This window comes from Theobroma cacao, chromosome 7 (assembly GCF_000208745.1).
Source record: "Theobroma cacao cultivar B97-61/B2 chromosome 7, Criollo_cocoa_genome_V2, whole genome shotgun sequence".
NCBI lineage: Eukaryota > Viridiplantae > Streptophyta > Magnoliopsida > Malvales > Malvaceae > Theobroma > Theobroma cacao.
In genome coordinates this window covers 16,804,794-16,823,288 of record NC_030856.1, presented here as the reverse complement: position 1 = coordinate 16,823,288, position 18,495 = coordinate 16,804,794, and the positions used below count along the sequence as shown (strand labels likewise).

At 32.8% G+C, this 18,495-nt stretch overlaps 1 protein-coding gene across 1 annotated transcript; it reads left to right on the top strand.

Moving 5' to 3' along the window:
- On the top strand, positions 10,022 to 13,706 carry LOC18594721 (probable terpene synthase 9). Its single transcript, XM_018124406.1, has 6 exons — positions 10,022 to 10,343; positions 11,166 to 11,538; positions 11,966 to 12,187; positions 12,295 to 12,436; positions 12,817 to 13,074; positions 13,223 to 13,706. Exons 1-6 carry the CDS (start codon positions 10,022 to 10,024, stop codon positions 13,538 to 13,540), a joined length of 1,635 nt encoding a protein of 544 aa, XP_017979895.1. The 3' UTR covers positions 13,541 to 13,706.

Genomic DNA, 18,495 nt, shown 5'->3' with positions numbered 1-18,495 from the left:
AGAAGTCCCTTAATGGATTATTCTAAGTTTTTCCCACACTTGTTTAGCTGTGGTACAACTTGAGACTTTGTTAAATTCAGTAAGGGTCAAGGCACAATGTAATGTGTTGATAGCCTTAAAATTTATTTGAACTTTCTTAGTTTCAGCCTTAGTCCATTCAAACCTTGGCTTGGGCATCAACTCATTTGTCACTACATTCACGGTTGAGGGCATAAAGGGTCCACCAGTTATGACGTCCCACATTTCATAGTCTATAGCCTTAATATAGATTGACATTCTTATGCTCCAATAAGAGTAATTAGAGCCATCAAACAGAGGTGGTCTATTTGTTGATTGTCCCTCAGCAACTGTGGCTTTTTGTTGAGCCATTTGGATCTTCCCAAAGGATGTTAAGCCTTAAAAATAGGGAACTAGCTCTGATACCAATTGTTTGTCCCTATAATATGTGCTAGAGAAGGGGAGAATAGCACAATTTGGCTTTTGACAAGATTGGAAACTAATTTCTAGAACTTAAGAAACAAAAAATAGAGTATAAAATGCACAGCAATTTAGAGTGGTTCAGTCCAAGACCTACATCCATTACCTTGATTATCCAACCAAGGATTTTCTCACAAACTCACTAACAATCGGTGAAATTCACAAGCTTCCACCAAGCTTTTACAATGGCTTTTACCAGGCTCAGCCACAACCTTTTACACTAGTTTTTCACGAGCTCAACTAAAACCCAAAGTGGTTTTCCAAGGCTCAACCACAACCTTTAACAATCAAGCTATCCCAAGCTTGAACAACCCCTCAGAGTGACTCCCTCACTTTAAGAATACAAGAGAAGTAGTAAAAGAAAGTACCTATGATCACTAGATGATCTGATTGGTACACGATTGAGTACTAAATACAAATGCAAAAAGTATGCGTTTAAGTGCAAACAAGTGTAGTGAAGCTTTTCTGGTTTTTCTACTTTCTATAGCTCAAATCTCATTCAAGGCTTCTCAAAAACTTGTTTCTTATTGTTGGAAGACCCTTTTATACTTCGAGATGCAACTTTGATGGCAGTTTGGCAGTTTATATCCGTTGGAAACAATTGAGGATGAGTTCTAGCCGTTAATCTATCTTCTAGTGCTTTGATTCAAATTGCAGACAGAGAGCTCTTAGTTGACTAACTTTGTTGACTAAGTTGATTCTGTTTCTGGTTTGCAGATTCTGACAGAGGGCACTTAAATAACTGACTTGGTTTACTAAGATGGTTCTGTTTCTCAAACTCTTCAGCCCATCATTTCTCCAATTTGAAATTTGGTCCACCAATGTTCTTCCTTGTTTCACCAATAAGCTTCCTCATTGTTATTTAGTTACATCTTTGTTGATTTTATCCCTATTTTTCCTTCAAACATACTATTTGAAGAGTTAATAAATTAATTTCATATATTAATTTCCTGCACACTCAAGTAAAGGTATTAGACACAAATAAATGGGAATGTTTTATTATCATCAAAAACTAATGGAGCCAACATGCCATCCATAGCCAAACCCATCAGACCCACCATGAGAAGTGCATTTGGTACCTCACTCAAGTGCTTATGCAATACTTCTCATGTGTCAGTTGTGTAAATACTCCGTAGACTTGAGAGACTAGGTTGTCTTGTCTGTGAAGTACTATGTTTTGACTTCATCCCTACTGGTGTCTAACCAAGGATGTGAAAATAGGATGTTTTTGGGTACAATATGAAGCATATGAAGGAAAATAAGTGGTCAAGATTGGAATCATCACCTCAAGTGATTCAAAGGAAAATATCTCATTAGTTCTTGATTGACATTAGCTAAATCAAATACTTGGCCAAGGTGATTAGGAGATTATGAAATGAGTTTCATAAGTCTCCATAAAGCTAATGATCTAACTGTAAAAACAAATATAGAGGTCAATAAGAGTAGGTACTACACCAAGCTCTTATCATCTCCGGGATATATGATGAGGGCATGAATTATATTGATAAATTGTACACTAAAAATTTGTCAAAGAATCCTTTAACTCTCTTAATAATTAAAAAGCCATGATGCATTGCTAGATGCCAATCTTGGTCTATGAAATTTAAATAGTTAATGTTAAATTGAATATGATTTATTTAAATTAATCAATTAATAAAGTAATAACTCAATTTCATTGCCAACATGTTAGGAATCTAATGGGTCACACATAAAGATTGCAATTTAGATTAAATTAAGAGTGTGATGATTTAAGTTAGACTTAAATCAAATTCTTGGTTCTGACTATTAAGGACCTAATTAAAAGAGTTTAATTAGGCATTAGTTAAATATTATAATTGTTATAATATTAAGGATTTATTTTTCAAATTTTAATAAGTCTACTAATTAAATTAAATCTAGATATAAATATCACATTATAGGCACTCTTTTTTGAGGCAATAAAAGAAAAAAAAAACTAATAGTGTTTCTCTTGAGTGCTGCCACTTATGAGAGAGTTTTTCAAAAAACTTCTTCATTCATTCTTTACTAGAAATCAAAGAAGAAAAAAGGATAAATGATTGTCCACTTGCTAATACAAACCTATGGCATAAAGCTCTCTCCTTGAGACGGATCAGTTGCATTTGGGTGTGCAACATTGGTGGCCAAACATTTAACTGGTTGAAATTCTTTTGTCACAGCCCAATTTTCGAGCCACGACCGGCGCATGGACCCAATGGGCATAGCCCACTAAGCCCAAGCAAGCTTATTTATATAACTTATTCATCATTCTATCAAATGTTCCTAAAGTCACATTTCATAATTCCAACCTACAAGTACTTTAATAATGTGCTACAACAATCAAATACTTGCATTTACATTAACCAAAAATAATGTTAACCATTGCCAACTCATAGTGGCATTACCAATCAAAATATACATATATTGTCTAAGACATATATCTTAGTAATTTATATCGCGTTTATCTATACACAACAAAAAGATACTCGACTTCCAGCAGGGTGACCTTGGTGAAGGTACACTATTGAATGCTTAGATACCTACCAAGGAGACGAATCTATGAGGACACCTTGAACTAGGTTCCAATTGCCCCCTGATTTGAAAACATGAAGTTAAAAGCAGTGAGTATAAACCCAGTGAGTAAACAAAAGAAGGGAACAAGCAAACGATACGAAGAGATTTCGAAAACATGATGCACTTTAGTTACAAACAATGCAATTTAGTTTTCTTTCTTGTAAAGCCTCTTAATTCAACCTTTGATTATTTAATTCCTTAGCATTTAAAATCCCTGATAAACCATGAAGTTGAAAAGAATGAAAATTTCAGCAAATGTCCACGCAAGACAAGCAAAACAGAGGGTTCCTCGCTGTAGCGGAAAGGCATTCTCGTTGTAGTGAAATTTAGACCAAAATTCCAAACCACCCGAGAGTTTCTCGCTGTAGCGAGTTACAGGACTGCAGCCAGCCTCCCAACCTGAAAGTTTCTTGCTGCAGCGAGAAATAGAACACTAGGAAGAAATTTCTTATTATATCAAGAAAAGGCCATGTTGCTGCAATAAAAAACTCAGTTTGAAATTACACAACAATATCCAAGGTTTAACATGTAGGATTCCACATACATTACAACCATATACCATATTCATAAACTTTCTATTGCATAAGTATATATATATATATATATATACATATATAAACACAAATACCACCACCGCCTCACCCAGTTCATGTGCAACCCTTACATCGTGCACAGGCAATATCATCGTCCACACTTCCACACCCATCATCACCGGCATATACTCCCCCACATCGTGCACATGCACAACTATATTTATTACACAATATTAACTATCCATACACACCATATATATATATATATCCACATAATATAAGAGCACAAGGATTAATCTTTTTACACATTCACAATATACAACATTTTATCAATGGCTTGTTCCCATGCAATTTAAAGAAAAACCAATAAACTATTTCTAGTGGTTCACTCAAGCACATAATCATTTACTCCAAAACATTTTTTACTACAAGTTCAGTCACCAGTCCTCGTTGATTCCTCAATCGACTCCAACATCCATTAATGGTCAAAATGGGGATGTGGAGTCTCGTTGGAACCTATTACACACAATAACATAAAAAATCAACTCAATTCACATAACCACAATTCCAAAAGCTATGTCTTAAATCATGTTCTACTAGTTATTCCTAGCTAGCTTCCAACTACCATTAAGTGGCTATCTATTATCAATATTCTAGTCACATTAAAATGAATAAACTACCTCAACTATAAAACACTCACAAATCTAGCCACTAGCCATTCTCAACAACTTAAAATCAACTCAATTTCATTACTCACCTTAGTAGCTTTGTTATTAAATTCCTTCTCAAAAGTCCTCAAGCTAGTATAGGAAGTCTCTCTTTCTCTCTTTAAAACACCTAACTAGTGAGGGAAAGTATCAAAATAAGACTTTTGAGGGTTTTAAGGTGAAATAGTAAAAGAGCACAAAGGACTTTGTGAAAAGGCGCACAAAAGCATGAAAATTGGGGTTGACTTGAGAAAATTTATGAAGGTTTCAAAGCAAGCTTCTATGGAAAGTGAGAAAACATGAGAATGATGGAAGGAAGAAGAAGAGCTACTAAAAAAATGAGAAGAAGCTGTTGGAGAGTTAGATATTATGCCAAAAATTTATCTAATTCTCACATAAATTACCAAAATGCCCTTAACAAGGTCACTTTGTCTTCCCCTTACCTTTATACAATCGTTTTACTTCTTTGACATTGAGACAAAGTCCATAGTAGTCTAGAAATACTTGAGTTCACAAAAACTTAAAACTTTAGACTCGAGATAAAAAATGACCATTTTGCCCCTAATATGAAAATTATCATTATTTCTATCTTCTTCATTCATTTTACCATCATTCATCTATTCCTTAGGCCTAGTTGGACCTTAATAACATTAGAATGCTATTTCCAGGAGCTCACCATGAGAAATGATGAAATTACCCCTGGTCTGTGTTATCGCGTCTACTTTTAGTTACGGGTCTATAGAGGTCGAGGTCTCATATCTTTCACACAAGAAGGTATTCATATTTTTCAACACAAAAAGGAATCCATTTGATTATAATATCAATTGGAAAGGTAAACACTTTTTTCTAATTTTCTATAGTGTTTAACTTTGCATTAAATAATTAAGGTGGTCCAAAGATAGGAGGCATAGTTTTTATTTTGTTTCAATTTTTGTTATTCCGCTGCGTTGATCCTCTAATCATGTCGTTTCTAACAAAGACAACACTACCAAATGACAAACAAAATCCTCTTGTGCTTTTGAGTCATCCAATAAACTAGCCCAATCACCATCACTATAGCTTAGTAACTAACTGCTTTCATGTTTAAATTTCTCAAGCCTAAATTGAGTGTGCCTTTGACATATTTGAGGATTCTTTTTGGCATAGTAAAGTGTAACTCTGAAGGGTCTTCATAAATTTGGATAATAGACTCATAGCTGATATGATATCAAGCCTAGTTGCTGACAAGTAAAGAAGAGAACCAACAATACTTTTGTAAATCAATCCATTTGTTTTGGAATAGCCATCTTCTCTACACTAGTTTAACCCAAAGGCAAGTGCAGCATTGACAACCTTGCAGGATCTTATATTAAATTTGTTTAATAGATCCTTTTCATACTTGGCCTAATGTAAACAAACCTGATCAGTAGCTTGTACAACTTTAATTCCCAAAAAGTATGTCATTAACCCTAAATCTGTCATTTCAAACTCATTCATCAATTGAGTTTTAAACACCTCTAGATATTCACCTCCAAGATTAGTGATCAAAGATCATCAACATAAAGTGCTACTATAAGTAACACTGAGTCCTTTGAGCTTTTTATATATAATGTAAACTCATTTACACTTCTTTGGAACCCTTGATTCATGAAGTGTTTATCAACTCTTTCATACCAGGCTCTAGGTGCCTACTTCAAGCCATACAAGGCTTTAACTAATTTATGGACCTTATTTGCAGCTCCTTTCACGTCATAACCCATAGGCCATTCCACATAAATGTGCTTAGTTAGATATCCAGTAAGAAATGCCGATTTGACATCCAAGTGATATATTTTCCATCCCTTTTTAGCTGACAAAGCAGCAAGCATTCTAATGGTGTCACGTCTTGCCACAAGAGCAAAAATTTCCATATAATCAGCCCCATGCACTTGAGCATACCCTTTAACAGCTAGTTTTCCTTTGAATTTGTTCACTAAGCAATCCAGATTGAGTTTTGTTTTGAATATCCACTTGATTCCAATCATATTCTTATTTTCTAGCCTATTAAACAAGATCATTTTCTATTTTTGGTAATCATTTCCATTTCAGTATCCATTACAACTTTCCAATTGCTGTCAAAAATAACTTTTTGACACTAGTAGGTTCTAATACTACAATGTTACATTTGTTGCAGATGTCTTCCAATGATCTTGTACCTCTAACTGCATTGCCTTCAGCTTTAATATATGATAAGTCATCATATTTTCAATTTGCACATGATTTTCATCAAACATAACCACATTCCTTAAACTTTCCACAATTCTAATCTTTTAATTCCAACTTTGCCCTTCATAAAAAAAATGACATCCATGCTTATGAACACCCTTTTTAATTCAAGGTCATAAAGTCTATAACCTTTAGACAATTCACTATAGCCATATATGCATAGCTGTAACAAACTTAGAATCAAGTTTGGATCTCTTTTCATCAGGAATTTTGGCAAAGCATACATAACCAAAAGTTCTCAAGTGTGAAACAGATGGTTTGTGTTCATACCACATCTCAAATGGAGTTTTTTGAGTTATGACTCTTGTATAAACCCTATTCAATATATAATTGGTAGTATTTACTACTTCTATCCCAAATTGTTTTGGTGAATTCCTCTTATATCATAGACATCTACCCATTTCATCAAGANCTCTATGAGCCAGAAAATAATATTTTATTGTTCTTATTTGAAAATGACTTATGATTTTTTTAAATGCGAGATTTAATAATTGTTGCTCACCGGGGAGATACGGAAGTTGATGCTAAGCCTTGCGTGGTTTCGATCGGCATTCGGGGTGAAGAATGTCTGTCGAGGCCTCGCGGCGGTTGTCACGGGCTCGATGGGAAGTTTCGCGTCGTGACAAAAATATTGTTGTTACATGCCATGTTGAAAAAATATTATTGTTACACGACATATTCAAAAACATTTTGTTACACTTTAATGCCTAAAATGTTGTTGTTACTTACGAACCAAAACTTCAAATCCTCTCAACTCTTTTCATTTTTTTTTTGACAATTTGGCACAGATTAAAGTGTTTCTAAAATGTTTTCATAAATTAAAATACAAATTGTTTTTATCTAAAACACCTACTTTTACTAAAAATTAAAAAAAAAATTTCTTTGAAAACTTATGTTTATAAATTTCAAAATTTTGAGTTTATTGCTGTCTAGGTTTCGAATTGATTCAATTAAAAGCTATTTCATACATTTGTGATTATTTCTACTGTTTTAATTTTATCCAAAATACCTAAAACTTGAATTTCCCAAATAGCCACCCACCCAAGCATGTCAAAACCATTGTTTGGTGTCTTGAAAGCGTAAGAAAGAGAAATCTGAAAATGTGAGAGAGAGAAATCGAAAGCATAGCAGACGAATGCCGAAGAGAGAAATCGATAAAATTTGAGAGAGTGGGATGGTGAGAGAGAGAAATTCGAAGCAAAAATGGGAAAAAATTGTGATGAATGGTTTAATTTATTTGAAATAGTTTAAAGGGTATTTTTGTCAAGTCATGGCTAATTATGGATAAAAATAGTAAAATTTATTTTTATGGTTATTTTAAAAATATGTTTAACAAGAGAGGTCATTCCTTACAATTTCCTCTTTATAATTGCATCTTTATTCCACCATCACTGTCTCTATGAACACCACTAATCCCAGTCTCACCGGGGCAACTTTTAGAAGCTCCATCCATATTGAATTACTAAGAATTGGTGGTTTTCACAAAATACTTTCCTTAGCCAATTTCTTTGACTTATGATCAGGTTTTTTCTTTTGGGCTTCCAGATATTCTTAAGTCCATGTTTGGTGTTTTATGGGGTTTTTTTCAATTGTTTTATGTTATTGTAAGCATAAATTCAAAGTTTTCTACTTTGACAATTAGCTTTAAAAAAAAATTTGATTGATGATTTTTTCTACTCAAATCGAGTTAGATCTGATTCGAATTTGAGTGACACTACAACAAAATAGAGTTTTGATCCCACTTCTTTAAGCGACATATTTTTTTATATAGTAAAATTTTAAAAAAAGCACCTATTTAAACTTTTAGCTTCATTTTTTCATATTTAGTAGTAATATAAAAAGGATTAATATTTGATGTACTGATATTTCATATTCTTTTTCATTCTCTTCAACTTTTTAATAATTAGTTAAATAAAAAATAAAAAAAACTCTTTGTTTTCTCTTTTTAACTCCCTCACAACGTTCTTTGATTATTCTCTTCTTTTTAATCCTAACTTGATTATCTTCTTCTCCTCTTCTTCTTCTTCTTCTAGCATTAAAATTAAGTTTGCAAAATTGTTCAACCTCAAGAGATTTCCAAATAATTTTTACATTTTTAAGTGATTTTTACAATTGATTTAGGGTTATAATGTGATAATCAATTTTTTTTCAAATAAATAAATTAGGGTTTTACTTTTAATTAGAGTTAGGGTTATGATGTGATAACTAATAAAAATGGTAAAAGTAATTAACTAAGATCAATTTAATATCAAATTAAAATTCTAACAGAAGTTATGACAATTTTTTCAACACTAATACTATCCCACAGTTAGAATTTAAGGAAGGATTTTTTATCACAATTGGTAGTCAAATCAACCAGTTGCCCACCCCATTTGGTAGCAGTCTTTTCTTCTCTCTCTTTTTCTCAACAAAAAGAAAATCTCCACATCAAATTTTTTACTCTTTTTCTCTCTCTTAGGGTTTCAGCAACATACTTTCTTAAGAAGTCAATAAGATTTTAGTTTAGATGCCTATGGAAGAACCAGAAAAAAAAAAGTGAAGGGGGTTTGGGAAAAAGTGAAATATTTTAATTTGTAATTTTAACAGAAGAAGAAGGGGTGAAGAAGATGGAGTTAGAGAGAGATAAAAAAAAAGAAGCAAAACAATAAGATAACATTGTGGGGGAGTTGGAGAGAAAAGAAAAGAGATTTTTTTGTTTTTTATTTAATTAAATATTAACAACTTTTTAATATTTAAGTTTAAGTTCTTAAAAATTTTTAGTTTTATCTCATTAATGAGGTGGCAACATTTGGTGAGTTGATAGTCAATGCACTAAATATAAATCTATATAAAAAGTGTAGCCTTTACTAATGTATGTAATTTTTATTGTTACATTTGATTCATAATGAATTTAAAAATTTATATGGTGAAGACAAATATATAAAAATATTCAAAAAAACATAAAAAATATATTATTTAAAATATTTTTAACAACATATTTTAAAAATGTGCTGTATTAAATCAAATTTATTATAATATTGAACGAATTTTTGGAGTTCGGATCAGATGGGCTAGCTCTATCCATCTTTCAATCTGCAGTACAAATCTCCAATGATGTACGATGCCTATCCATCAAAATGATTTACACGTGGGTTCTACTATTTGTTGGCATAATACTTATATAAGTAAATAAATAAAAAATTAATTATTTGAATAACAAAACCAAAAGACATATTTTTTATCATTTCCTACTTTCCAATTGCTAAACAAGATCAGCTATTTCTGCTATTGATTATTATCCTTACTCTGTTAGGTTATGGATAAATTCTTCATTGCATCTCTATAAATACCTGTAACCGGTCGAGTTACAATGCAATATTAATCATTTTAATATTATCATGGAAGCAAAAGGTATTGAACGGCGATCAGCAGGTAACCTTCCTACTGTTTGGGATGGTGAACTCGTCAAGTCCTTTACCACACCCTAGTCAGTAAGTTTACTTTCATTAGATGCCCAAGCTTCATCACCTTGGAATTACTCTGTGTTTAACCTGCACCACTTTATTTTGGCTAACCTTGCAGTTCGAGAGCTATGGCACTCGTCTTAAGGAACTTAAGCAAGGTGCTAGGGATTTACTTGCTAACATGAAAGAACCACGAGACCAACTGGATCTGATCAACACACTGCAACGCTTAGGAGTGGCTTACCACTTTGAAAAGGATATCAAGGATATTCTTGCTAAACTTGTTGATGCTAACATTGCCACTGATCTTTACACTGTTGCCTTGCAATTTAGACTAATACGTCAAATTGGTTTCTTCATTAGTACAGGTTATATGCGCAAAATGTTATCGTTATATTTTTTTTTTTTTGATTTTTTGAATAGTATTTTATTAAAGGATGCTATATCTAATTTATGGTCATTTTTTAAATTTTTATTTGTGAAATTACTTGTATTTGAAAAGTTTCTCATTTCATCATAGATAACCTTATCAAGCCCCATGTTAAAACTTAAATATAATAGTTGTCCCTTTCCAATCAACTAAAGTTTTGGAATAATAGAGCTGTAATTTCGAATTGTAGAAAATGTGTTTTTCTCCTTTTAATATTGTTTCAAGTGTTTGGTTACAAATTGAACCTTTCAATATCTTTAATCCTTTTTTGGTCGCAGGTTATTTCTACACTTGAGTCCACTTTCAAGCTCATTAAATATTCATATGAATTACATGTGAATGAGCATTTTAGAATTTAAATACAATAATGAAGTTCTTTTCTAATAATTTAACCTTTTGAAATAATTGATCATCCAATTTAACACGTCAGATTGACTAACAAGGCTCAAATGATCGTGTTAATATCTTTTTTATTTTTAATTTTACTCCTTATTTATTTATATATCATTTTTGACAAATCTGATTTATTTTGCTTTATTGAAATTTATGGCAATAAATATATATCCATAAAAACAATATCTTTTACCAATCTATACCTTCCTCTCTTGAAAGGAATAGTTTGTCAATGTACAAAATAAGGGGACCAGATGCTGTTACATAGTTTTGCATTTGTAGGGAGGGCATATATCCCTATAAGGGATTCCCCTCCTTGTTTATTTAGGTAACATACATACTCAAGCTAAGGGGTGAAAATGTGCAGATGTGTTTAATAAGTTCATGGAGAGAGATGGAAAATTCATGGACAGCTTACGGGAAGATGTTATTGGGCTATTGAGTTTATACGAAGCTTCGCACCTTGGGATGCCAGAAGAAGATGTTTTTGACGAGGCCCTGAATTTTAGTACAAAACATCTGTTAGTGTTAAGAAAGAAGATGGATGGAAATAAAGCTGAGCAAATACAACAATCACTGGAATATCCACTGCACTGGAGGATGCCCTGGACAGAAGCACGAGATTTCATTGCTATCTACCAATATGATGCTAAGATGAATTCGGTTTTGCTCGAGCTTGCCAAGTTGAACTTCAATATCATGCAATCTGTTTATCTGAAGGAGCTGCAGGAACTAGTGGAGTAAGATCTATTAAAAAATAAATCTTAAAAAGAAAAGAATAAGAACTGTTAAGCTAAGATTGTTATCAGATTTTTAATTTACTATTACTTGGTATCATTAATTAGTTAATTTACACTGGTAAGAAGTCAGATTTTTAAATTACTATTACTAGATATCATTAGTTAAATTAGATTGAAAATATATAAGATTTTAAAATGTTATACCTTTTTTTTATGGGTAAAGATAAAAATGTGATAGTTAAGAAATTTAATTTTCGCATCAACTTAAATCATTTAAATTGTTACTAAATAGCAGTGCTGTTAAATGTATATATATGGTTTAAAGGAAAATGCTCCTAAATCTTGTAAATTGTAATAAAGCCCGTAACTTGAATTAAGTTGATCTCTGTATGTCAAATTTTTGACAGTTCTTCAATTGATTGGGCAGGTGGTGGAAGGACTTGAACTTTAAGGAAAGGCTACCTTTTGCTCGGGATAGGCTACTTGAGTGTTATTTTTGGGCACTGGGGAGTTGCCCACCGGGGCCCCAATTTCCCATATTGAGGAGGAACCTCGGGAAATTCGGATCCTTGGCAACACCATTGGATGACATATTCGACGTATATGGCTCACTTGATGAGCTTGAGAAGTACACGGATGCAGTACATACGTGAGAAGTTTAGACTTTAACAACTTCTATTTAAAACTTTCGAAATTTTGTGTTCATTCTTTGTACAACATTTCAGGTAAAAATGACAAACTTTTCCGAAATTGCAGATGGGATCTTAATAAGGCAACGGAGGAACTTCCAGAGTACATGAAAGTATACTTCTCAGCCATGTACAACCATGTTAGTGAAATGGTCCAAGATGCCTTGAAAGATAATGGCATGGATATTTTACCCTATATTAAGGAACAGGTATGTTCAAAAAAAAAAATGTAGCAGGTACGGTACATAATCGAATTACCAAATAAAATATTATTTATTTGTCTTTCTTAAACTTTTATGGAAATTAAGGAAAAAAATATTTAGTTTTAGTCTATTTGTTAAAAAAATTTCAAAACAATTTTGTAAATTACTTGATATTTTATTATTTTTAATGCTGAAGAGTTAAAAAAAAAAGCCATAAATAATAATTTATAAAATATAAAAAAAAATATTAGATGTTTAAAAAATGACATAAGTTTAAAGAAAGATATATAAAGAAAAAAAGAAATTATGCACGGAGTACATACATAATGAGAACTTTATCTATTAATTGTAATTCATACTGACTAGTTGACATTCAATTTTTGTAGTGGTTGTGTTATGTTAGAGGATATCTCAAGGAAGCACGATGGTTTCACAGCGGATACACTCCAACTGCGGATGAATATCTTGAGAATGGCTGGGTCTCGATTGGTATACCTATATCCATTGTCTATGGCGTTTTTGGAATGGCAGGGCACTCTATAAATGAATATTTGTCAGAATTTGTGGAGCATTGGTCTTCCTCTGACTTAGTTAGGTTGCCTGGCTACATTGGTCAACTCATTGATGATCTAAACACTGCCGAGGTTTGTTCTTACGTGCATTGCTATTACTTTATTGCTGTGCCAATTTAACGTTTCAACAAATCTCTCTCACTTGTCTACCAAACTAGTGACTACCTATTTTATTATTTTTCAATAATTTGTTAAGTTAGATATTGCTTATCTTTTGAAGGTTGAAATGAAAAGGGGAGAATCAATGAATTTCATCCATTTTTACGTGACCCAAGATGGTGTTTCAGAGGAAGAAGCACGTGATCATGTGAAAGGCTTGATAAGAAATTTATGGAAAAAATTGAACAAAGCAATAGTTAAAGATTCTGTTCGTGCAGCCGACATTGTTAAAGTTGCCGTCGAAATGACACGATGTGTTCATCGGATCTACCATTATGGCGATTGGTTTGGCATTCAAAGCAAAGAAAATCAAGATTGTGTCAAGTCAATCCTTGAGCCCATTCCGATGGAACAATGTGATCAAGCTTTACTGAAATAACGTTTTGAAATTTCAGCCCAAGAATGGCTTAATAAGTTGATTTTATGCTTTATGAGGCCTTTGAATAAGAGGTTGCTTATCTTTTTCTAATTGAGTCTTGCTTGTTGCTATTATGCTATGTTGTATTATTTATTGCACTTAATTCTAGTAAATTATATTTATACTATAAGGAAAATTTGTTAAAGCTAGCAGGGGTCCCATGTACTACGTATTGAATCAAAATATTAAATGCAATCTCCATTTCCAAATGGATATTTGGTCTTGCTATTAGCAATTCTAGTGTAATTAGAAAAAGAACTACTAACCATAAACATTTTCCCATTATATATCTACTTACATCTATATAATCTGGTTATGTGTCATAATGTGCTAGTTTGGAAACCCGACCATTCGATGTAAAATAGAATTATTATCAATCTTTTTTGCCTAGGTGTGATTGACCACCTATTTGAATTTACTTTATAAAATGTTATCCTTTTTTTTTTTTGTAAGGTAATGACTTTGAACTAATGATGGGAACAACCAAAGAAAACACATAGGGATGGCCTAGATAGCCTTTGTGAGACCTTGTCAAGCTCGATTAAAAGACGATATTGTACTGAGTGGTACAATTAAGTTAAATCGAGCCTTCAACTAGTTCAAATAAAAATTCTAAGAGGAATTTGAAAATTTTAAAACCCACAAAATGGCTTAGAATAGTGATTCGGAGTTCAAGGTCCAGTTTAGAGTCCATCAGGAAAATTGACCGATTAGGGATAAAACGGTCATTTTACCAGTTGATGATAAAATGTAGATTTTTACCCAAGATTTGATCACATTTGACCAAGAATATTTATATGAAATATAATTATGATTATTGGAGAATAAAATGATGTTTAGCAATGAAAAATTGTGATTCTCGATATTTTTGGAGCATAAGGGGAAAATGATAATTTTGCCACTAGAGGACTAAACGAAAATTTTTATAAAACGATTTTTACCCCATTTGGTTAATATTGATCAATACTAGTGTTATTTGAGGTTGAAAAGTAGAAATAATGTGATTTCGGTACATTTTGGAGTATAGGGGCAAAATCATAATTTTTTCACTCCGGGGGCAAATTGGTAAATTTTTTACCCCAGCACTTATTAAGACCAAGAGATTTTAATTGTGGTAGGATTGGATAAATACCAGAATATTTGTGGTGAAAAATTAAGAAGAAAAAGTCAAAAAGTTAAAAAGAAAAAAAATTAGTCCAATAAGCATGTGACACGTGGCATGCTTGATTATTTTATTATTTTCTATAGAAATCAGCCCATTAAATCCCCAATTCTCTCACCATATTCAGCCTAGGCAACCAGCAACAAGAACAAAGGAAGAACAAAGGGAAAAACAAGAAAACCTAGGTGGAAATTCAAAGAAAAAGTGAAGAAATAAAGGAAACAAGCTAGGTAAGTTAGAATTTCTTTAATTCTCCTTGATACCTAGCTTACCCATTCTTTTGTTCTTGATTTCTATGGTTGAATATTGAGTTATCATGATGAATTCAATTCTGAAAAATGGGTATGGAAGAGGAATTGTTGTTGGAATAATTTGATTTTAGACTATGTTAGTGTTTAGGGATAGTTAAGCATGGTTATGAACAAAAACACAAAAGAAATATTCAATTTCTCTAGGGTTCCTTGTTGGTCGAACCATGAGGGCTGAATATCAATAGGGGATTGTTTTTATTTCAAGGATAATAGCTTGGAAAATGATGAATTAAGGTGAAACGGTTATGTAGAAAAAAATTTCAGTGCTAGTGCACCAAATGACCAAATTTTTCTATAAGGAACTGTGAGGGTTCTAATACTGAATTTGGCTTTATTTAAATGGTAAGTGGTAAATTAAGGTATTAGAGGAGAAATGGATTAATTTGGAGGTGATTTGGACACAATCGCCAATTAATCGAGTGATCGATCGAATTTAATAGATACCGCGATTAAGTGGTAATCGGACGTATTTTTATATTTACATATCAAGCATTAGTAATTTAAATTAGTTTATATCAATTTAGGGACAATATAGTAAATTCCTCGACTTTGTTATTTGTCAAGGTAGTGAGATGTCCGGAAAAGGCAAAGGAATTGCGCCTGAGGACTATTAGTCCGAGAGCACCCAGAATTCGGATTTTCGACACCAGTGAGTGGACTGCCTTCAAAACTTGTTTTGGGAAATGTAATGTAATTGCCACCCATTTGAATGAATTATGAAGTTTTTCATGAAAACAAGTGCCTTGGGAACAAGCTTTTGAAAAATGGTTTTATGTTATTGTATTATGATGATATATATATATATATATATATGTGTTATGCATGATGAATGATATTGTATATAATGACTGTAACCGTGTGTGTGCATGATGTGGAGAATGCACATGTTGGTGATGATGGTGGCGTGAGAGATAGATGATGATAGTGCCATGTGCACAATGTGGGGGGATGTACACGATAGCACCGATTGTGCATGATGTGGGGGGATGCACATGATGGTGCCGGTTATGTGCACGATGTGGGCGGATGTACATGAGCCGGGAGTGATTATGATGATATTGATGTTTGTCTATGTAATTATGCATATCTAGATTTATGAAATGAAAGCTCATGAACGTGATATATGGTTGACATATATGTGAAATTTGACACATTGTACTTTGCGAATTTTCATGAGTTTTATGTTGATTTGGTTAGTTTAGCAGGATGGCTTTGTTGAGTGAGGGAAAATGTTTCTCTTGTTGCTTTATTTTCGCTGCAGTGAAATTCATGCTCACTGCAGCGAGAAACTCTCAGGTTTGAGGATTTTCACCAAGACTGGTTCTCGTTGTAGCGAACATGAATCTTGCTGCCACGAGATAGTCACTGTAGCATCTCGCTGCAGCGAAAAACTTTCTGTTTTGTCTCCTATCTTGTCCAATTGCTGCCCTATTTTTCACTTCTTTGCTACCATATCTGAGCATAGACTTCCAACATTTAGGACTAAATGAGTTAAGTTTAAAATGAGGGGTTTTTAATATGAATGGAACTAAATTGCATTGTTTTGAAACAAGTGCATCATGATTTTAAATTCTCCCTTGTTGTTGTTGCTTGTTCCCTTCTTTGTTCACTCACTGGGTTTATACTCACCATTTTCAAATTCATGTTTTCAGATCACGAGGCAGTCGGTAACTAGGACGAGGTGTCCTTGTAGACCTATGTCCATCTTTTGGTAGGTGTCTCGGCATTCGGTAGCTGTATATTCATCTGAGTCATTCCGCTGAAAGTCGAGCATTATTTTGTTTTGTATAGACGAACTTAATGTAAATTATTAGAATACATGTTGTAGACATTGTATGTAAATTTTTAAGGAGTAATGCCAGTACGAGTTGGCAATGTATATCACTATTTTGATTCAAAGTTATGAAATATGACTTAGTGATATTAGATGAAATTAGAAGTAAGATAAATAATAGGCTTGCTTGGGTTTAGTGGATTACGTCCATTGGAACCTTGCGCCGGTCATGGCTCGGAATTTGGGTCGTGATAGTCTCCCCCTATGTCTCAAAAACTTCAAATGAGAAAAAATAAACTTGCAGTAGTAATCGTATAGCTTTGTCAGCTACCCTTCCCAACAATACCCTTGACAATACTATCACGATTCATTTTTAGGGATCGGTGACCCGCACAAAAACATAGTCGGGTACAGCTTGCTAAACCCAAGCAAGCCTCTTACATTCATATTATGAAACTCCAACCTTTTATGAAATGATGTTGTTTAAACTTAAGTAAATGTTGGACAAGTTTGAATGAATTATATGTTAATATAATTTGAATGTTGGTTGAGCTTTCCCAACTATATTGACATGGACTTCCTACTCTGATGTTGTTGGATTAATGTGGTATCAATGGATGAAAGTATGATTAGATAAGGAAACCAAAGAAAAGTAATTTTTGCTAATAAGGCATGAAAGGTCGATCCCATGGCAAGAAGGGGTTGATCCCTAAAGGTTTTAAGCTTGACATAACTACTAGAATAGCCAAGGATCAACCTTGATGGACGGCCGAATCAATCCCCAAAGCACAAGGTGCCTGTATGAGTGCTGTTGATTTTTAATATGAGTGAACGTGATCACAAACAAGTAATATAGTAACAAGTAGAGTATCGTTCCCACAGGGGTTTGTTTTTAAAGTTTTACTAAGTACTAAAATTTTATAAAAAATCCATCTCATTTAAGTAACAAAAAATTTAAGAAAATTAATTAAAAGAAGCACTAAATTAACTAACAAAAATTAAATTTATTTAAGAAAGACAATAGACTAAAGACCTAGGATTATGGGTTCATTCAACACTTCATCTGATGCCAGCTTCTCTTATTATTTACCTTCTTGGGAGGTTTTACTAACCTAGAATCCAAAACTATGTAAAAGTCTCCGTCACGATACTTGCACAAATACCTAACTTAATTAGTTCACTATATGTCTATTGGAATCTATTAAATTAAGTTCGTTAAGCTTGTGTCTTAATTTGACTATATATGGTAATTCGTGCATGTCTGCCTTATGGAGTTGGATCTAAGTGCATTGATGTGTTTGTGTAAAACATGGATTTCAAAATGTTTTCTTATATAAAGGATGCAAGCAATCCAATTACACAAGTGAAAAAACACATAATTCATATTGCAAGTAACATAATCACATCCTAGAAATAAGAATCTATTAAAGTAACATAAAACGTACCTTTTATTTTGTGATTCTTATTTTTGGACACCATTACACCAACAATTGATTTCTTAACCAAACAAACTTACCACTTATTCTTCAAGAATGCTTTCAACTTGAAACTTGAGTGGAGAAGGTGCGGAATGCTAGACTATAAGATGGCAACCGATTTTGTCTCTCTTTTCTTCCTAAAAATTAATGGCTATTTTTCTTTCAAAAAATTCAGGCAAGAATCGAAGAGA

What these genes read in the sequence shown, in the direction of transcription:
- LOC18594721 (XM_018124406.1), top strand. Translation starts at nt 10,022, where the DNA reads ATGCCCAAGCTTCATCACCTTGGAATTACTCTGTGTTTAACCTGCACC. An exon ending in TGGTTTCTTCATTAGTACAG is followed by an intron (nt 10,344 to 11,165) that starts GTTATATGCGCA and finishes GAAAATGTGCAG; the next exon opens with ATGTGTTTAATAAGTTCATG. An exon ending in GAGCTGCAGGAACTAGTGGA is followed by an intron (nt 11,539 to 11,965) that starts GTAAGATCTATT and finishes TTGATTGGGCAG; the next exon opens with GTGGTGGAAGGACTTGAACT.